Source organism: Choloepus didactylus, chromosome 3 (genome assembly GCF_015220235.1).
Source record: "Choloepus didactylus isolate mChoDid1 chromosome 3, mChoDid1.pri, whole genome shotgun sequence".
In the NCBI taxonomy this organism is placed as follows: domain Eukaryota; kingdom Metazoa; phylum Chordata; class Mammalia; order Pilosa; family Megalonychidae; genus Choloepus; species Choloepus didactylus.
This window is the reverse complement of record NC_051309.1, coordinates 54,833,561-54,856,229: the sequence shown is the minus strand read 5'-3', so window position 1 is coordinate 54,856,229 and position 22,669 is coordinate 54,833,561. Positions and strand designations below refer to the sequence as shown.

General features: G+C 37.2%; 1 protein-coding gene across 1 annotated transcript in view; it reads left to right on the top strand.

Moving 5' to 3' along the window:
- The window catches only part of SCFD2 (sec1 family domain containing 2), a 550,473-nt gene that overhangs the window by 240,079 nt on the left and 287,725 nt on the right, over positions 1-22,669 (top strand). The window contains exon 7 of the mRNA XM_037829801.1: positions 634-883. Coding sequence (XP_037685729.1) covers positions 634-883 — 250 coding nt within the window. The remainder of the gene's footprint in view (positions 1-633; positions 884-22,669) is intronic.

The window sequence follows — 22,669 nt, the reverse complement described above, 5'->3', positions numbered from 1 at the left end:
CAGGATTATGTTGTGATTGATGTATATTAGTTACTTGAACAATTTTTTTGTTTTCCTTTGGATCTTTGCAAGGGGAAAGCTACAAGTAACAAGTTTTATATAATTAATTTAAATTTGTTACAGGTTATCATGTTCAGAATAAACAATTTTTAACTTGGACGAAAATGCTTGCAACAGTTTTTTGATAAGATGATTGTGTTTTACCTTGGGACAACTGTTTCATGCCAATTATTTGTGTGTGTGTGAAAACACTTCAAAATTAAATTAATAGATGTAAATTTAGAATTGGTTGTCTATCTGATATGTCCTAGGTTCAGTAAATAAACAATTCTTTTTAAAAACAACAAAAAACAAAAACAAAAAAATTAGTGGACTCTTATTTGTTTAAACAATATTTAAGATAATATAAAAGGATCTACAACTTGACTAGCCATTTTATGAACTTTAAAAATAAGAACACTAATAACAAATTCCTTGCTTTATTCTCTCCAGGACAAGAAACAAACAAATGAAAGCAATTTGGACAGTGAGCATCACAGACTTGTTTGCAGGATATATTTGGGCTAATATGGTGCATCAATTACATCTTTATATAAGATTGACATATTTTCATGTTGTCACCTCTTATTTCAGAACATTGGGGAGTCAACGATGCCTGTTGTGTTAAATCAGCTTCTGCCCATGATTAAGCCTTTGAACCAAAGGACCAAAGATGACTACAGCCCTGAAGAGCTGTTGATACTTCTCATATACATTTATTCTGTCACTGGAGAATTCACAGTAGACAAAAACCTGGGTGAGGCTGAAGGAAAAGTGAAGAAAGCATTGGCTCAAGTCTTCTGTGAGGAACCTGAGTTATCACCTTTGCTGCAAAAAATCACAGGTTAGTAACAAAGATATAGAAATAAACATCACTGATATGGAAAAACTGGTTTAAAAATAAAGGCTATTCCAAGAAGAGGGCCTAACCATCTTCGCTGGTGTTATTTGGAATTTCATGAGGCCTGATGAATGCTAGCCAGTCTTTCGAAACAGAAGCTTTCATTGCAGTATTTTTTTCCTGTCCTGGTAGTGAAAAGACCGTCCAGTTGCTTTTCTGAATTCATATTCCTTAAGAAACAAAGCCTTGTTAAAATAGCAAAATGCTCACAGGACATAGTATCTTTAAAGAAAAATAAAATGTAGTGCATCCTATTCAAAGCATTTTTAATTGACAAATTCTCTTTGATATTGTCATTTTCAAACTTAAAAAAAGAAAACTTTCTTTAAGCCATTACATATTGTTGTAGGATTGAAAATTGTGATTTTCAAGAGTGCTTTCATATTTTGCCTTCTCATACTTCATTTTAATTTGAGTTAATTGATATTATCCAAAATAATGCCCAAATATCCCAGAAAAGTAGGCTACACTAATTTTGGGGAAGTATCTAATTAAATATCACATAATCTAAGAACTGTGATAAAATTCATGGAGGCATAAGTCTGTTATTTTGTATCAAATTCAATATTATTTATATTTTGTACAAATCTAATTTTCATTAGTATGGATTGAGGGTGTGTCTTAGAGTGAGGAATTATTAAAACTTACATGTAAAACTTCAATACTTTAAAAACATGTCAAGTTCCCATCCATTCTTGAGTGAGTGCACGTGTGTGTGTGTGTGTGTGTGTGTGTGTGTGTGTGTAGATGTCTTCTTTCAGGAAGGCTGAAGTGAGGGAGAATAGATGTGGTTCAACTTTTCGTCCTGTCTCCTGGTGTGCCTCACTGGAGGGTCTGTCCAGTGCTCAGACACGAGCTGTGTGTAGCTGTCAACTTAAGCATTCTAGGCATGTGTGTTTTACTTTGTGCCCACTGTTGACCTTTCTTGTGTTTGGTTATGAAAACAAAACCCTGACAAGGTGGAAATTGAATGAAGTTTCCACAGAAATGAAACTTTTCCTTGCTTAGTATAGCACCTGTTTGCCAACTTAAAATCTGCTTAAGAAAGGCTTGTGGAATTTGCTCCCATTTTATTAAGTACAGCACTATATGTGATTACATATGTTTGTCTGGTTCTAAATGAATATTGGGGCCTATAAAAGTTTACTATGGTTTGTACATAGTGCTTAGAACAGTGCTTTGATTCAAAATAAATTTGAACACTAGGGGATTTGAAATTCGTAATTTAAGAAACAGACAAGGATGCTGTGTTTTAGCTGAGGTTATTTGGATACCTTCTTTTTTTTGTAACATTCATATGTTGCTATATTATTTTTGGAATTGAAGTCATACTGTAAGAGTATTCATTTAATATTTGCTCAAGGTGACCATTGAGCCAGCATTTCATTCTTTATGAGTTTCTCTATGATTGCTCAGGATATTACATTTTTCTGCTTTTAAATGTGATTTCATATTTGAAAACACTTCCATACATTTGTGTTTATGAAAGGAAAATTTGCAAGTTCAGAGGTTGAAGACTAAAAAATAAGCACGAGTGGGAAATTTAGTGTATTTTTAAACTCTAGAGACATCTTATTTTATGACACAAAGTGTATGTTCCTGCCTAGATTAATTTTGGATGTACAGTTTAAACAGGGTGGAAAAGTTGCACTACTTAAATTCGATGTCAGTAAACCTACTACTGAAACACACACACACAGACACACAGACACACACACAAATTGGTCACCCTCTGTGGACACCAAAGAACTTTATTTCTGAAGATAAACTTGCACTTGGCCAGTATAGACATACTCGTAAGTACGTATCCTAAAAAGTCACATATCCTGAGAAGTAGGGTTTATGTTTACAGTTACCTGCTGAGGAGAATGTTAAATCTGCACCTCAGGATAGAAAGTAAAAGGACAATGTTGGGCAATGGTGACTCAGCCTTATAGAATAGGGTAGGGTATCCTGATTTATATACTGGAAGAATTTAATTATATACTGGAAGAATTTAATTTACTTTACCTATGCTGGAACTAGGTGAGCCCGGGGTTTACTGTGAAGTTGCCCACAATATTGCACTTATTGTTGTTCTAATATATTGTCTTTTGGCTTACCTGTGACTGGGTGGCAGAATTTATTTTATGCCTTGTGTACATTTTGTGGTATTGAAAAGAACTATTGAAAACAAACAATGTAAGAATTCTGCTTTTTATATAATGCAGTTTTACACTCTTAACTGTTGATAGGATCAAAAAAGCAATTCTTTTAAAGCATGGTTGGTGGCAGCATACTACTTTATTTTTAACCTGTTTTCTTTTTAATAGTCTCTTCTGAGGAGATGTCTAGATTGGTGGGCAAAATTCTCTTTTCTTCTCACACACAATAACAAGGGAGGTGGATAGAGGTTGGGGAGCTGTTAAAAGAAAATTGGTATAGCCTAAATATGCCCATTACAGTTATGCTTTCTCAGTCTTGCTAAGTTCAAAGAGAGTATCAGTTTCCATATATGTTTGTATTAGCATGGCAATCGCAAGAGAAAACAAAGGAAAACCATTTGAACTTTATTCAGAAAATGAGATCAAAATACTAATTTTTAAGATCTGTAAAAACTTGGAATGTCATCATACAAGGAGTATCAGAGAAAGCATAGGATTTGGAGGCAGCAGTCTTTGATCCAAAAAGTCCTGGCTCTCCCATTTCCTAACAGTGTTATTAGTGGGCAAATGACCCAGCACCTTTGAACTTTGGTAATAAACACAGCTGCCCTATTGACCTCTCATGATTTTGCTGAGAATAAAATGAGATAAAGTGTGTGAGCTAATTTTTTATCCATATGTGCTCCAAGTAGGTCATTTTTTTCATTGCTGTTATTATTTTGGAAGCATCTAGCTATCAAATAGTGGTTTATATTGTGGCACACAGACAATGAGCATGTTTACATAGTCTACTAGGATAAGTGGACTGGACCATTTGTGGTCAGAGGCAACCAGCCCTAGGGGTTCTCACTACTTGGCCTCTCTAGGCCTTACCTTGACCTGTGGCTGAGGTGAGTCAGCAGTTTGACTCACCTGTTACCTATTAGGGCAAACCAGTGCTCTGATGTATGTTGGTCAGAAAGCTCTGAAGTCAGGAAACAAAGAAAAATGAAATTTGCATATTGTTTTTTGACACTCAAAACTATCTTGGAAAATATTATTTTTGGCAAACAGTTCTGTATTATTCATTGATTTAATTTCCCTAAGTGTTTATAGTATCTTGAAGGAAAAGGTCAATAGGGGCAAGATCTATTTAGTAAGGCTCAGTGTAAATCTAGGAACAAGTGATTTAAGGTATATAAAGGTTCTGTGGTTCAAGATAGAGACATGATAATGCCATAGAAACAGTGTAATTTATGTTTTCAACTCTTATTTTATTTCCTGTTGTTAATTTGTAATTGTCCATTACTGTGTCTTTGCATTATGATTGCAGCTGGATGTATGTAATGGAAAATTTACTGGATTTGCTTAAGAATAAGGGATTTATTTTTCACAGCACGAAGTTCAGAGGTAGGCAGAACTCGGCTCTTTCCAGCTTCCTTCTTTCCTTTCCTGATAGTATGGTTTTGTCATCACACTCGTGAGGCGGGTGCTTCTCCTCTAGGCCCGAGCTCCAGGCAGACGGGAAGGAAGAATGATGGTAAAAAGCAAACACTAGCTAAGTCTGCCCTCTTTTTATTAGGAAAACATTATCTCCCCTGAAAACCTCAACCAGAAGACTTACATCTCCTTGGCTGGAGCTAGGTGTCATGGCCACCTCTAGCTATAAGAGAATCTGGTGAGTGTTTTTAACTGGGCACATGTTTGTCATGAACAAGATCAGGATTCCATTTGAAGAAAGAAAGTGAGAATGGATATGAGGTATGAAACTTGTATTTGTTACAATTATCATTATAGACTTCCCTAACAGAAAGATTTCTGTGAGGTGAGATGATGTCATAGAGTGTTTTAATTTTACAGTAATAATATTTAAATTTCTTCTACAGTATATATTCATGATGTATTGTGTGCTTGTGTCACTGGACTTAATGTCACAAACACCTTTGACTTATGAATATTTATTGAACACTGTCTGTATACCTACATTATTCTAAAGTCTCTGAGAATAGAAACCCTGGGGTGGTAGTAGTAGAGTATAAACGTCTCAGCACGGGATTTGGAGTCAAGTGGATCTGGATTCTGGTTCTATCTTCTGCTTAGTAGATGTGTGATCTTAAGTGCGTCATTTGACTTCCTGATTCTAAATTTTTTCTTAATAAATAAAATGAGATTAATATAGTATCAAACACTTGAGATAAAACAGTCAAAGTACTTGGCACAGATCCTGGCACATAATGTGTTCTCAGTATGTGCTATCTCTCATTATCATTACCTTTATCATTATTGCTGTTGTTTTATCATTGTTGCCATCATCATCATTATCATCATCATCATCATCATCATCAGGCAATGTCTCTCCTCAAAGTGCTCAGGGTCATTTTAGAGACAAGACTAACCCAGAAAATAGTATGAACCAACATAATAAATATTACATCAAAGAAAATTAAGCATCCAAATGTGTGAATTTGTATGCTGTGATGACTCAGTATTAAAATATCTGTGAATAAAGAATTGCAGTGTTGGATCTGACCAAATCCCTTATAGAACAAGGAAGGGGTAATACCAGGAAATAACAGCATTATGGTCACTGATGATCCCAGATCATAACACTATAGTATTCAAAGCCACTTTCATACACAATATGTCCTTTGTTCTGAAAAAGAATATTTAAATTTGGCCCATAGACTTACATGTCTAATAAATATAATCCAAGTATCTGAGCTCAAGTAAAATATATCTAGAATGCTAAATTCTCTTTGAGATAATTTATTCACAAATTAGTTTTTCAAACATGGTTTGAAGCAGAAGATATAAAATGGTATCTAAATTTGGAAATAGTAAAGTTGCAGTTTTCAGTGTTTCCATTTTCCCATGGTAATTTCCTCCCCTAACAACCCCTGTGTCGTTAGGCAAAACCATGGTTGATTAGGATTTTGTCATAAGTTTAAGGCCTCATAAAGCATAGTATTATTGTGTTTTATGGATGGAAAGAGTATCAGCATTTATACAATCTAGTATTCACTTTGCACACGAGAAAATCAAGGCCCTAAAAGTTTAACTGTCTTAGTATGGCAGAGCTGCTATCACAAATACCACAAACTAATTTTGGCTCAAACAGTGGAATTTATTGGCTCACATTTTTGAGGCCAGAAGTCCAAAATCAAGATACTGGCAATGCTTGTTTTCTCCCTGAAATCTGTAGCACTCTGGTGCTGGTCGCTAGCAATCCTTGGGTTTCCTTGGCTTGTATGTTTACCTCCCATCAGTCACATAGAGATGTCCTCTCTTGTTCTGACTTCTGTGACATTCAGGTTCTCTTTATAAAGCCTCAGGTAATCCAGATTAAGGCCCACCCTGGTTTAGTTTGCCACGCCTTAACTAAAAATAACATCTTCAAAAGGTCCTATTTATCATGGGTTCGTTCACACCCTCAGGGACACATGATTAGGAACATGTTTTTGTTGTGGTATATAATTCAACTTACCACAATAATTACCTCAAATTATCAACCAGTAGCCACTTCAATTCAGGGGGTGGGACTAGAAAGCTATGTCTTCTGATTCCCAGTCCAGAATTCATTTTACTAGACCAGTGTTTCCCAACCTTTGGCTTGTGGATCTCTGGGAAATCCTAAGACCTAGAGCAAAAAGTACACCTCTCCATGTGTGCTTTATGCATTGTCCATAGACTAATTAAATCCTACTCTTAGTATATAAATGTACTTCTATTTTTCAAAAATTTTTGGATTTTATTGTGATTTATAAAATATAAATTCATTTAAACACATTGCTGAAGTTATAGAATTGTTTCCTTTGTATTTTTCAGTTAACAGATACTACTGAGAACATATTTATATGATATCCTCTTACTAAAAAATGTTTGAAACCAGGTTTTACAATAGGACTCTCAAACTCAAGTGCTTACAGGGACTAGCAGATAACATAAATAAGTAAAGTAGGCTGTCTTTGGGAAAAACAACAATGAAAATGCAGTGATAACTGGCAAAGGATATTTAGCCTCCATAAAAGGGGCAATAGGGAGTGGTGGAGACTGTGTCAAACTGAGGATCCTCGTATTATTGCCATGAGGACATGAGTCTAGGGTTGTCAATCCCTCAAGAGGCCAGGAATCTGGATTTAAAAAAAAAAATTGAAATCAACCAATTTTAAGAAATTGACTCATTTTCTAAAACACTGTATGAATCAAAAAGATCTTACAAGAGGTCAGAATTCAGCCTGTGGACTTCCGTCTATAATCTCTGTGCTTGAGTCCCTGTATCAGGTATTGATTACAGAGGGAAGTGCTTTGTATCTCTAACTCTAGAACTCACTAGAAATCTGATAGGTCTCCAGGTAGATGAAATGCTGCACCACAGTTCCATCAGAACACAAAGGAAGGGACCTAGTCATCTCCTTTTTCGATTTCCTTTAACTGAAAGAAAAAGGAATCACATTTGTTTAAATGTGAATCTAGCATAAACAGTAAGGAAGCATAGGTTTTCCTTCTGAATAGATTCTATAAAGATGCCATCTAAATGGAAGTAGACTTCTCACAGAACTCTGTCTATTGAATAGAAGATGCTGGGAGGCAGCTTAGGGCTTTAATATAAAGAAATCTCAGGAAAATAAAACCAGCCAGAAAGCCTGACTCATCCCAGGGAGAAAAGCTTCCTGGCACTGGGAAATGACATTGAGACTTAAGCGCTGTAGAAATTGTACAAACTGAACTCTAGGATGTTGTAGGACTTCAGACATTACAAGGTGAAGGGTAAGGTTTTTGGAAGAGATGGTGCATAAATTTTCCTCAAATTCTGTGAAGATGATGCTTTTCTAGCTAAATTCATAGTTATGCTTCCTTTGTTCTGTAATTCCCAAAACCCTGGCATAAAATAATGGCATGGGGACTCCTATGCTCTAACTGGAATAATCAAAAGAACTCATGTTGATTTGCATAAAATGTAAAAATTATCTTCATGGTGGACCATGCTTTTAAAAAAATCATTTTCAAATTTTCAAAAGGTTTGATTTTAAAGGATTTTTGTTTTGTACATTTTTTTTCTTCTTTGTTTTTTCTCACCTGCTTATGGCCCTGTTTAAGATCAACTACATATTACAAAATCTAAGGAACAGTGGGTCCAGTTTGGAACAAACTATTTTTAAAGACATCGAGAAGGTGAGAATAGTCTAGGGAACTCTCACCTGGGATTCTCTTGCACTCCCTAGTGGAAATCTAACAGGGGAGAGTCTCTTTATCAAATGTGAATGAGAAAGAAGTTGAGGATTTCTTTTTCACTGGGCTGCAGAAGGCAACTCATTGTACTTTCAGGTCTACTTTCCAATGGAAAACATATATGCATTCTTATCCTTAGAAAACAATGCCAAATTCTGCAACCAATAGTAAAAGTCTGTTTTCAATGATTCGTTTATGATAGCTTTCCTTTTTTGAAAAGTTCTAGTAAACACAGGCCATATAAAAATGATTATTGCTGTTCATGACTGCCACTTCATTAAAAAAGCTCTCATCTCCATTAGCATAAGACATAGACATTTTGTTTATTATGTTAGTAAAGGTATGTCTTTCAAACTAAGTGGATTTCATACGTGGCCAAGTGTGGTTTTTTTTTTTCCCAGTCTCAATGAAAGTTAATCCTTTTAGTAAAATATGAAGTATTTCTGAACAGAGAATGGTAAAAGATGAGGAACTAATATGAATTTCTCCTCTTACACTTCCTTTACTGCATCTCTGCATTCTTCACTCATCTCACAGCTTTCTCTCAGTAATTCATCAAATTTCAGAATACACATTTCTGCAGATTTCTACTCCTAAGGGCACAATTCCAGTTGAAAAACAGCTTTCATGATTTTAAAAATCCTTCCCTTGAGGAATTGTTCCTTAAATCTTGAGCATCCCTACTGGCTTGGCAATGAGAAGGATGTTGCTGCGGTAACCAGAAGAGTGATCCTAAAAGTCCATCACCAGCCTTCATGGTGCCCACACTTTGAGTAAAAACTAGCTCATTGTAGTAGGTGACAATGTACAAGACAATGACTGCACAGAATCTACCCACTTGGCTAAAGGAGGACTTCAGGATGTAGCGGAAATTCATTTCAGAAAGGATTTTGTCTCATGCCTTGGCTCTACTTTTACGGATTCTCAGTTATTGTGGCATGCCAGTAGGTGACCTTTTCATTAAGGAGTATACCTTCTTTTCTCTTGCTTCAGATTCCCTGTTTCATGGCTGCCAAAACAAAACAAAACCAAAGCAAGGCAGCTTTCAAGAATGTTGTTTTTTATTATGGTTTGCAACACTGTTTGGTATAATAGGGTCTATTTTTCCTCTTGATTTCCAAGATTTCTGCTGGAAACTCTGATGAAAAACATATGTCCACCCTAAATCACTCCCATGAGAAATGTTGGAACTGTTACATTCAGTTTTATGGTCCAACATATTAAAATAGTTAACCACAACACATATTACTGAACAGCTATATCAAGTGAAGTTTAAAATGTTTAGTTGATATTTAAAATACATCATGAGCTGTGTAGAAAGATATATAAAGCTGCCTATTATGGTAGATAACTAGTTAAGTAATTTGCTAACATATTAAGGGATCGTTACAAATTACGTCTTCAAATACTTAATTTTTCCATGCCACATGATAAAAACAATCATCCTTAACGATGACACTAAAATTGATCTTCCTGATATTTATATGTCTACAAATACATGAGACATATTGCCTTTGTCACTAATTTTTATGTGTGCACGTGATGCTGACAATAGTGACTATGTGTGTGACAGAGAAAGATTATCACTAATTCTTATTAACTGTACATTAGATATAGTATAAATTTCTCAATGATGGCCGCAGACTTAGTATCCTCATCATAAAATGAGGATCTTATATTAGGTTCATCTCAGGTTTCTTCTTGGTCTATCATTCTAGGTTTTATATGCTTTTTAGTTATATATATATTATCTGAACCAATAATCTCCCTTCCCTACTTCCAAATCAGCTCTTCCTCCATATTGGGATACCACATGCCAATAAAAGACATGTTCTTAATCTTAATCCACATTCCTGTGTGTGTGAACCCATTTGTAAATAGGACCCTTTGAAGATGTGGTATGAGTTAAGGTGTGGACTAATTCATGAATGAGTGTGTGGCCAAACCACATCAGTGTGAGTCTGAATCCATATTACTGGAGGCCTTATAAAGAGAAGCCAGAAGTCAGAGAAAGGCACAGGAGGAGACCAAGGGCATCGCCATGTGATGAGGACTGCCATCACTATAACACTACTGACCCTGAGAGAAAATATGGCCTTGTGTACATCTTCTTATTGGACTTCTCACTGTCAAAACTGTGAGAAAATAAATGCTTGTTGTTTAAGCCAACCCACCATGTGGTTTTGTCATAGCAGCTCTGGCAAACTGAGACACACCATCATCTCAGGAGGGAAGCAAGGGAGTGGTTCACTCCTCTGTCCGCTTCATGCCCTATAGCAGTCAACCACTCCCTACAGCCCATCTGTTTACTTTGAGATTCTGCTTACATCTTTCCAATGCCCTTTCCCCAGGCACACACTGGCCCATGGCCTTCTCACTGAGCTCCCTGACTCTAGGCCTGCCCACCCGTTCATCTTGCCTGCTGATGCCAGGCTAACATTCTTAAATTTAATTTTATATTTTAATGCCTTTACTTTAATCAATTTTTCTCCATTATTACAGTCATACATTCTCATTGTAGAAATTTGGAAAAGTGAAGAACAATGTAGAAGGTGCATATAAATTACATTTCATTGATTACTGACGAAAAACAAATATTTGTCATTTGTATTTCATCTATTGTGAATTGCCCATTTGAGGCCTTTGCTTATTTTTCTATACAATTATGCTTTTTATTCTTAATGATTTAAAATCAGAGCTCTTGGATTATTAAGGTGATTAACACTCAGTCATACACTTTGCTAATATGTTTACCTAATGGGCGCTTGCCTTTCACATTTGTTTATAGACTTTTAAATTTTTATATGTAAACATCACCTTTGTCCTATATCATTTCTGATTTTGCCCAGTTGCTTGGGAAAGTACATTGCTGCTTGATTTAATTAAAAATACAACACTAAACTTAAATGTGAGTGCATTACCATTCAAAGTCAAGGCCCTTCCCGTTCAAACTAGCAGGAAAGAGAACTTCCTGATCTCAGCCTTGGACTTTGTTTTGTCTTGGTAGCCTTATGAATAGAAAGAACTAATTTTCCACCACAAATTTGATTTTTCATCTTCTACCTATTTTGTTCCCTGGCTTATTTGTTTGTTTGCTTATCTCCCTGCTGTCCCTCTCCCTGGGAAGGGACTATGAATAAATTACAGTAATTGTTTAGCGAGTACTCTATTTAAATATCTGCTTAGATTTTTGTAACCAGCTTTTTCAAATCTGACTCTTTTGAAACATCTGGCTGTATTAGTTATGACACTTTCAGCAACAAGTGATAGGAACCTAACTCAAATTAGCTTAAGAAAGGAAAAAAAAAAGAATTAAAAAAGGAATTTATAATTTATGAGTTCATATCACAGAGAAGTCCAGAGACAGAGCTCGCTGTAGGAGAGTCAGGGCAAGGGCTCCAACAATGTGCCCAGGGCTCTCTGCATCTTCTAACTCTTTTTTCTTCTGGGTTTTGGCCTCATTCTTTCCTATCACAACTGTTTCTGTGTGACAGGGGAAAATCAGCTTTCTTCACTCCCAGTCATTTCTGGCTTATGTCATTCCAGGATACAAAGAGAGCTTCTTTCTTCCCAGGGCTGTAGATCAACCTGGGAAAGGAAACTGACTGACCCTCTTACGTCACTGTTGCCAGGGGTATGGGGTACCCTTCAGACCAGATGAGTCATGAGGTCCTAACTGTGTGTGTTGGCAGTGGTGCGAAGGCAGGGATTTGGAGAAACAGGTAGTGGGCTGCGTACAGTGATTCACAGTCCCACCCGTACCACTTAGAATGGGGGTGGAAGGACTCCTCAAAGGAAGGGATATACTGCCAGACAAAAACTAGATATGTCCACCCTAAGAGCATTAGCTAAGACACCAGTTTTCTATCTTTATATTTAAAAGAATTACTGTTTTGTCTTTCCTATCTTGAGTTCTATGTTTTACCTATAAATAGATAAAGATGTCACTGAGAACTGAATTCTTGTGTCAACAGTAGGTATTTGTATGCTTGAAAATGGTTGCCTGGCTTTTTCTCCAGGGTTTTAGAAAGCATCAGAGCAACTGCCAACTAAAGTAATTCTTAAACCTGAACTTGCTTTTGTAATATGATTGCCCTCCAACTAGTACTACTTGTGCTTGTCATGCATTGTGTTGCGTGAGTTCTGTACTTAAATATAATTCTTTCGATACAAGCTTTAGAAGGGCAAGGATGGTCATTTGGGGCAAATTTTAAAGCTCTATTCATGTATATATGTTCCTTAAAATATTTCTAATTGGTTTTTCCCTGATTACGGAAGTCATATGTGTTCACTGTAGAATACTTGAAACATGTTTCTCTTTAGCAAACCCAGAATAAAATTTAAAATTCCCTATAAGCCCACTACCCAGAGAAAACTACTGTTGGTATTTTGATGAGTATTTGGTGCAAAAGCTATTAGGGAGTAGAAATTCAGGTCCCATATATGTTTCCTAAGTGTCAGATGGAATTTGGTTTTAGATGTGTTTTACCCTTAATCTATTAAGGTATTACTGCCTAGAAAAAGGAAGGCACAGGTATACTGTCAATATAAGGTTAATAAAACTAACAGTGGAAAGGAAGTTGTTGAGAATGTTAGTGCCAAGTCAGTGTCCCAAGTTCTAGGAGACATTCTCCTTCAAAAGGTAAAATTATCTTTAATCAGAGTACAGAAGAGGATCCTCTGAGCTCAAAAGGAGGGTCATCGGGACCTTGTGTAGGAGGAAAAATATTTTATACAACTAGTTCAGCCTAAAATCGCAGCAGAAAAAAATTTTTAAAGGATACAACAGGCTCTTGGCTTCCACTTTTATTGTTTTACGATGTTAGAATGGAAGATAACTTGAAAAACAAAAACAAAACAAAACCAGAAGGAGAATGTATGTATACAACCATGGTGATAGATGTTGATTTGTATTTCAAAATCTAGTTTTAAATGTAACCAGGAATGTAATTCCCAGAGAAACCTTTCTGCCTTCACTTGTTGCCTGTTTTTTTCTGTCCTTAGCACCTGGTCTGAATTGGTCTCAAACGGAATGGTTATTTTCACTGAAGTGTTTATAAAACGAAGCCCTCTTCTACTTTTTTATTTTTCATTTTTTTTTAAACACAAGACATATGCCTGTGCCTCCTCGTCAGGCCCTTGGACTGCAGCCAACCCGACAGCCAGCCAACTGGAGCAGGAAACTGATATGGTGCAGCGTTCATTAACAGTTTACATTTTTCAACTTGCAAAATATACTAGGGTTTTAATTTTAGAAGCTTTGGTTTTTCCCAGACTATGCTCTAAAATGATCAGACTCTTTACTTGTTTTTGTGGTGGTAAATAAGAAAAACAGTTAAATCTGGGCTGTTCTTTTTGTATAGTGATGTTTTCTGTACAAATCACCACTTTGCATGCAATTCAAACTTTGGCCAAGAAAGATTTCTTGAGATAAAATGTGACTGGATTCTTCCTTACTGGGAATGCATACCATTTCTGTCAAAGTATGAAAGTGGTGCACCAAGTAAACAATAACACTTTAGTTATAATTCATAGTATTTTGGTCCTCTCTTTCATGTACAGGAAGTGAAGTGCATATTTTCAGCTATTGAAAAACTTAAAATGCTTTCAATTTTGTTTCCAGATACAGATTTCAAGGTACCAATTTATTCTATAATTGTATCTTTATTATTTTTTTAAACTTCAATCTCTTTCTTACCTCATCCCCCTTCAGCCTTCCTCCCCTCCTAATCTCATACCTCTATGTGAGAAATCGGAAAGCATGTGCATTTTAGGAGTGGTCACCTTGGGAATTCACACACTACAATTCTTGATCATTTAAAGTTGTTTTCCTTGGGAATGCAGAAGTCCAGACAAAATGACATCATCTGAGTTGAGTATAAGGCTTTCATTTTAGAAATGGACATTTAATGGCTTTTGACTTTAGGGCGATTATAGCATTTCAGAGTAGCAGCCCTTCCAGATATTAGACTGGAAATGTTGAAGCTGTGATATGTCACGGCAGCTACACACAGAATTTAGAACAGAACAAAAGCCACCAGGGTGTATTTGTTGGAATATTTTTGCGGGTTTGGTGCAAATAAAAATCAAAACACCAAGTCCCTTATTACTTCCTTATTGTTACTACCTTTGCAGTTCACTCTTGAGCCAATTTATGCCTAAATATATTTTAAACCCTTATTCAACATGCGAAAATCAGAATAAAAATTTTGGGAACATAAATATATTGGCTTTTTGATGGGTTTTATGTTTTAGGCCATGATTCGTGTTTTGCAATTTGGCAATGAAAAAAAAAAATCAGTATCTTTCTTAAATAATAGAATAGCAAAAAGGGACATAATCAGACTGAAAATATCTGGGTCATTACTCTCCAGGGTAGGGAGGAGCTAGAAATGGTTTCCAAATAGTGTGCTACACCCATGGTGTTTGTCTTCTGTGTCCAGACCAAAGTGACACACCCCTCTGCACTGGACTTTTCAGAGCAATGGACTACCATTTCTCCTCAGTCACTTTCTGACTCAAGAGGCTCTTTTATTCTTTCATTCTCTCTGCTCCAGCCATGATCCTTTCAGTTCCTTAAAAGTACCACACTCCCTCCAGACTTGAAGAAGTCTTTGCCCCAGTGGTTCCTCTAACTAATTCCCACCCCAGCCCAGTTAATCCCGCACTTCCTGAACTCAGTCTTCTCTGATCTTCTGGACTAGCTCACACTCCCTTCCCCAGTAGGTGTTTTAAAGTGAACATAATTTATTATATATTTTTGTAATAATTTGGTTAGTTCCTGCCTTCCTTCGCCAATCTTAAACTCCATGAGAATTGTATCAGTCAGGGTTCTCCAGACAAGCAGAAACAATAGGATATAAGGGATTGGCTCATGCAGTTGTGGGGTTTGACAAGTCTGAAATTTGTAGTGCAGGTTAACAGGCTGAAAATTCAGATGAGAGTTGTTATTTGCAGTCGTGAGGCAGAATTTCTTCTCTGGGAATCTTCAGTATTTGCTCCTAATGCCTTCAACTGATTGGGTGAGGCCTATCCACATAAACCAATGTGATCTCCTTTGCTTAAAGTCAACTGATTGTGGACGTTAATCACATGCACAGAATGCCTAGGCCAGTATTTGACCAAGCTACTGGGCACCATAGCCTAGCCAAGTTGACACTTAAAATTAACCATCACAGGAGTTTTGCTCACCATTTTGTATCTCAGGCCGAGAAGGTGCTTGGGGAGCACATAGAAGGCTCTTAATAGTATTTGTTAAATGATTGAAGGAGTAGAAGGAAACTTTGACTCAATTCTAGTGTTTCTTCTGACACTCTGCAATAGGGTAAATGTGTTGCAAGTTTACCAGAAAAATTTAGTGCTGGAGAATAGAAGGGCTGGTTGAAGAAGAAACTGGAACATCAAAGGAGGCCACAAGTTATAAATGAAAGGTTTGAAATCCCAGTGTTTGAAATATACTGAAGAAACAATTTCATGTAATAAAAACAAATGATCTCAACTGTCAATAAGACTCTGGTATTTTCATATGTTTATGTTATCGGAGTCTAAATTCTGGAGGTACTTTGTGACCTTAGCTGTTTCTTTCCCCATTTCTTCTGATTTTTTTCACCTTTATTGCTTTGCCCTCCTCCCCTTTTGTCCCTCCATCTTGTTTTCCTGGCCAGGAACTGAGCACCCCATTCAACCACACCTAGAATGCAAAACATTTTTAAAGCCATGTTTTAACTTTCTGGTCCTCTGAAAATTCTTCTTCAGTTTGATCATAACAGTAATGAAATAGGTCAAAGAACTTCTGGGGAAGATACCCATGGAGGAGGAGAGCTACCTCCCAAGATAGCACTTCTTGGCAGTACTACTTTCTCTTCATATAGGGCTCATATACACAGCTTACACTGAGTTAGGTGGGCAAATCATTTGTCCCCCAGTGGAAGGAAGCTTGAAGGTACCAATTACATGAAGGAGGGTAAATTCCATAACATAATCATCATTCAAAACCAGCGGGTTTATAAGTTGGCCGTTCTTTCACCTTTTTCCCCTTCTTCCTTCTTCCCTTTCTTCCTTCCACCACTCATTACTGAGGAACAGCCATGTGTCTCACATGTTGCTAAGTGCAAGGGATTCAATAATAAATGGGGTAGGTAAGGTATGTGTTTTCATGGGTGTACTTTTAAGGGTAGGGCATCTCTCTTAGATGTACAGATATCCCCTAGTTTTAGCTTAATTTCTCCAGGCATTTTTCCTTGAAACCCTTCAGCAAGATTTCCCTTCCCTTTATTCTTGACTGAAGGATAAAGTCGTATCCAGCTGCCGTGTCTTTGCAAGCTTTAACAACTATCTCTTCAGCCAGCTTCTGTGGTCCTTTCTGGCTGCTCTCCCAAACCCTCTCACCTAGATGGAACTATGCCTCCAGAAATGTTTTCTAAATCAACCTCTTTTTGTGCCATATTTGCCTCCACCTCCCATCTTCCCTAGTAATCAGGCCCTAAACCATGTCAGTTAATCATGAAATTAGCATTCCAAAATTATAGCATTATATTTGGTAGTCTTTCTTTTATAAGGAAAAAGCTTAGAGTAATATAATGTTTAATATAAAGTGGCAGGAGAGTGTTTACTTGCATCTCCATGCATCCATTTGTCTGCTTATGTGTATACTGGGGTTCTGTGCGTGCATGTGTGTCCACTGATAGAGACCTGAATGTGTGTCTGACTTTTGGATTTAGCTTTTTGAGAGCAGGGAGTTGATGGGCCTGTCTGAACACCTGTTGCTTTCTTGTACATGAAGGAGAATATGTGATAACTTTTTGTTGCTTATGATGAGTAGAAAAATTGCAAAATGCTAGTGAATGAAAATCAGAATGAGAAGGGCTTCAGAACCAGGTAAACAGTATGTTTAAGAACTGTTCTTTTCTCTCTTCAGGGTTTAAACAACTTTATTTGCAACTCTACAATGAAATATCTTCCAACTGTATTACATTTTTTATCATTTCCTGTGACTATGATACATTCCCTATAAGTCTTCCACTCATTCTTTGAGATGCAACTCAAAGGTTACTGCCTTTCTTAATCTTTCCCTAAGTACCCCAGCTTGAAGTGGCCTCATGCCTCAGTATTGATTTGTGACAAGCCTGGGGTGCACATTGCCTCCTATGGTTGAACTGTGTACATGTGTGTTCTTCCTAATCTCTCTTTACCTCCATTTCCCTTTTTAAAAATAGGAGTAGAATAGTACCTATCTACTCTGGTTGTTGTATATAGCACTTAGAATTAGCAACTGCTGTTATTGTTTGTTACCTCTTCTATAATATTAAGCTCCTTGAGAGCAAGGAATGTATGTTACTCACCTTTACATTTCTAGTCCCATTTTTAAATGATGGTGCTGAATGAATGAAGGAACAAATGCTGGATTTTGACATTTTCATGATACTCTTCACTTTTTTTTCTTAAACTTGGTTTTAGCATGTAAGCTAGACTGATAGCTCATCCTTTGGGGTCCAGAACTGGTTCTGAGATGTTTAAGTAATGAGGGAAATGTTTGATAATGATTAATATTTTCTATGAAATCTTTTTGCTATATACAACTCTGTTGTATTACTGAAAACTTTTTCTTCTATTCCTGATAAGTCAAATACTATAAACAATATATCATCTTCTTGGCAGTGAATCCAGATATACTTCCCCCAAACCTTTTTTTTTTTTTCATCTAGGAATTGACTCTCCTATTTTTATTTTACTTATACATATTTGGAACCGAAATATTTTTTTCTTATCTCACAGGAGAAGGACATTTAACCCATGTATAGTTGAGATGAACTTACTTTCTTATATTTCTTAAAGGCTGGGTTGTAATCACCTGACCCTCAGCTTTCTCTGACCCAACTACTTGGTTAGCATGCTGTGTTAGCAAATGCCAATGCATTTGCTTATTGGAGAAGATGAGCACTTGATACGTTAGTATCTCTCTTTTTTGAAAACTTGGTCCCCTGTTCTTAGCATGCCAACCAGCACTTATAGGAGTTGATGTCTCTTGTGCACCAGAAATATCCAAGCAAAGCCTCAAAAGCAGCTTGAAGGGCTCATAGTCTAAACAGTAACATAACATGTTGGCCCCTCTAATAGGATGAACCTCTTCCCCAGAAATTTTCTATTTCTGTAGGCCAACCACTGGGATGCACAGAAGTGCCTGTGGAGGTCCATTTGAATTCTTTTCTAGAGTAGAGTGGTTTTCAAGCACTGTTTTGCAGACCAGTTGTACCAGAAATCACCTGAGATAGTTGTTAAAAATATAGCTTTGCAAGTCCTACCCTAGACCTACTGAATCAGAAAGTCTACACTTTGGGCCTGGGGATTTGTACAGAACTGGAACTGTACAATCTATATGAAGCCCCCTTGATCAAGCAAGGCTTTCCCTTGACACATCACCCCACTCAAGGTGTCCAGGACCTCATCTTCTCTTGTGGAGCATTTAAACAAGGTCCTAGGCCATCCAATAGGGTGGACCTTGTCCACTTGCAAAGGATCAGTTGGGAATTTTGAGCAGAGTCTCAGGCATCAATTGGCATCATTTTTTATGGGCATTCAAATGGCTACTTGCTGGCTGTGTCCATCAGTCATCCCCCAATGTCAGTAACAAACTGGCCGCCTGAGCCCTGACCCAGCAGCTCTCTCGGACTGGGTGGTGCTTGTTCTGGAGAGTCTCGTGCTCACCTGTCTGTGCACTCCTTCTCTCTTCTTGTTTCCTTGGCCCAATCTGGGGCATTTTTAAATCTAGTCTAGGAGTGATAAAGACAGTGCTGAAATATGCAGCCTAATCTTTTTGACTTTTGCTTGGACTAGTGCCATTTAAACTTAATGGTTAAGTATTTGCAACATTTGTTTTCTATTTCTGCAGAACGTATTTGTGTCTAGCTATCAGACTGGAAAAGGATGAGAAGGGGTGAGGGGAGACAGAAGCATATCTTGCAATCGAGGTGGAAGAAATGAAAATGAAAAAACTGGTAACTAGATTGTAAATAGCCAACATTTTATCAGCCATTGAAAATGTGGATCTCTCATGAAACTTTTATCTGGAGAAAGTGGATTAGCAAAAGACCCTTCCAAGACAGTTTAATAGGCACAGTAAGGGAGCATTGGAAGCACATTATAGGTATGTTGTAAATAATCTCACAATTCCAAAGGAAGTCTTAACCTTCTTGTGTGAATAAACCACAAGTTTACTATAAAAATACTAAAAATAAGGACAGCCACCATTTATTGAGTACCTACAAAATGCCTTACATACACAAACTCATTTAATCTTCACTGCAATCCCATGAAGCAGGTATTATTACCCAGTTTTACAGATGAAGAAGCTGGGGCTCAGAGAGGTTATTTGATCTGTGTAATGTTACACAGCTATGAAGTAAAGAAGCTAAAGCTCAAACTGAGGCCCATTTGGGGCCCAAGCAAGAGTTCTTCCTCTCTGTACTGTGTTGCCTACTAATTCCAGACTCAGCGTCTCCGGCATTTCCTTTCCACCTATTTATTCTGTTTATTTCTTATTGTTTATTGTGACACAGCTGTTCCATTTAGTGGCTGAAGTTCTTGGCAGGATAGGCTTGTCCTGGGACTCTTCCTTCCCTTTCATGGTGAGTGAGCTGGAGCTTGTCAGCATGTCAGGGTTCAGAGGTCAGGGTTTAGGATTTTTTTTTTCCCTTCGGATTTTTTTTATTTGGCACCAAAGTAAGTGAGTCTTGGGAAGTTACGTCCTAGGTGATCCCATTCAGGTTACAATCTGGTTTAAATGGATAACATAATGTGATGACGGCAGCTGAAATATTAAAAATAACAACTCATTTTTGAAAAGAAAAGAAAAATAAGAATAATCTTGGTAGCTGCTTATATTAGTATCTTGATTATTGTCTGCTCTTTAAAAAGCAAATTGGTAATTCTCCTCTAATCACTGTACCAGTCGTAACCAATTAGTTGTGTTTATGTAATATAAAACAATATGCAGACAGAACTGGCTGTAATATCACTTTCTTCCAGAAAGGGAAGCAAGATCCCATAGCTTGCTCCTTCTCTCCATCCCTTGTCTTTGCAGGACCCCATTCTGATTGTGGCAAGGTCTGTTATGTAAGCACAGGGCTGTGTTAGCTCTGCTAATAATTAATGGAGGCACTTCTTTTGTGCACTTGGAAGGGACCTGAAGGAATTGCCCACAACGGCCTTCTTCCAAATCAATCAGCCTCTTTCCTGCTACACCTCAGAAGCAAACTGGATTGCAGACTCGCAGCTAGCATGCCTTAGCCATTCTGTAGCCTGTTTTGTTTGGCCTGCTCAGTGTTTGTGAAAAATTTAAATTTGAAGCCAAATTCCAATAAGGCGGAGACTTCACATAAATACCTGCATTCTTGTTTGTTTGTTTCTCTGAAAAATTTAAAGAATGGCAGGAATTAGTTGGAGGCTGAGTTGTGGCCACCCCCTTAGGAGGGGCCTGTGCTCTCCCCAGTTCACCCTAGCATCTTTCCCTTGTTTTATTCTCTTTTATTACCTGCTGGGACACCAGAGGCAGTGGAGTTTGTAGCCTCTTTTCTTACCATCAGTGACACATTCTCCCTCCCTCTCCCTGCTGATGGGATTAAAGAATATAATGAGCAGCAGTTCTGATCAATTTGGAAATGGTTCAGTAATCTGTCACTTTTTTGTTGATGAGAACTTCAGAGCTGCATATTTAGGAGTCTCCTTAGAGGGCCAGAAATGTATCAAGCACAGGACGTAGCACATAGTAGCCACTTAGCAAACATCTTTTGAATGAATGAATGTATGACCAGAACTCCTGGGTGCTCGGGCCATCAGGGTTATTTGTTTGGGAGAAAAGGCTTCATTGGGCAGTTTGGGAATATTAATGAAATTCTCTACATACATGCAGAGTTTAGAGTGACAGCTAGCAATTTTTCAGTTTCCATGTTATACAGGACTTTAAATTTTATTTTATGATGTGATACCTTGACCACTTTATCCTGAAATTCTTTTGGGGATGTTCACTTTGGTGACCTTATAAAATTTCAACTAGTTTTCTTTGTTCTTATTTAAGTAAGAAGTCCTCTTGGGTTCAGTTGGGTCTTACATTCTCTCTAACTTGATATTGTCACTTCTCCCAGTGTGCACCATGAAACAGAGATTGCATTTCATGTCTCTGTTGCTTCTGTATCTCTGTGCCCCAGAGACTTTTGGTATTAACCAGGAAGTCTTATTTTGTTAATAATACCTACAAGGTAAAATACAAGTTATTAATGCTTCTATCATGGTGGTTAAAGACGAGGGTTCCACACATTGCCTGGAACTGAATAATTGAATCCTGGTTCTGTTAGTTATTTGTTGCATGATCTGAGCAAGTAATGTCACATTTCTGTGTCTTAATTTTCTCATCTGCAAAATGGGTATCCTTTTCAATAAATGCCAGCTATTGCTCTGGTGTTGGTAGTAGTCGCTAAGATGCTAAGAACTTTTTTATGTTTGGATTTTGTTTTAAATGCATTCATTATTTTGAGAATTATGAAGTCCTTTTGTCATTAGACTATAAAAATATTGAATACTTTTTTCCTCCTTAAAGTATGATGAGGTTTGATTTGGTAAAAAACGAGAACCGTTCTGCTGTGCTACACAAGGGGCCCATTGCTTTCAGAGTTATGAAAGGCAGATGAGGCTGTTTGAGGGAAGGTAATTATCTTCCCATAGTAATTACTATTCTATAAAGTTCCAACACTCTATTACCCCTGATTACTGAAGGAAAACAAAGTTCTGATTTCTGTATAATCTCCTCACAGTAAGAGGCCAACTTGGAACGTGGTGTGATTTCACTGCTGTTTGACCCCAGGGCTCTGGGTTTCATCTGTGTTATTGGAATACCTCAACTTATCTGTTTTCCACAGAGGATTACAGCACTCTTTGGGGGTTTGGAAAGTTCCTAAATGAAAGCATACTTCAGGGATAAGACGTGTACCCCAAACGCTGGCAGTCCTCACAAGTCCACACTCAAGCATATATTAACCTTGAAGAGACTATATTTTTCTTCATCATCAAAACCACAGCATTTTTTTGACTGACTTAGTTACCACCTTCATCCCCCACCCCAACCCACCTCCTCACTTACTTTAGGCAGAAAGTTGATTTCAGGGGACAGTGTTATAAGATAAAATAAATGTTCATGTTGGTCCTTTTTCTTTCCAGTTACTTAAAGATTCCTTTCAGGACTATGCCAAGAAACATAGAACTCAATCGAGTTATATTTGCTTCCCAAAGTGGCTTTGGAACCTCTTATGATATGAATGCCACTGAAACTTTGCTTTCCATCAAAAAAAAAGAAGTGGATGCCTTACAAATTATGAGGTAATAAATG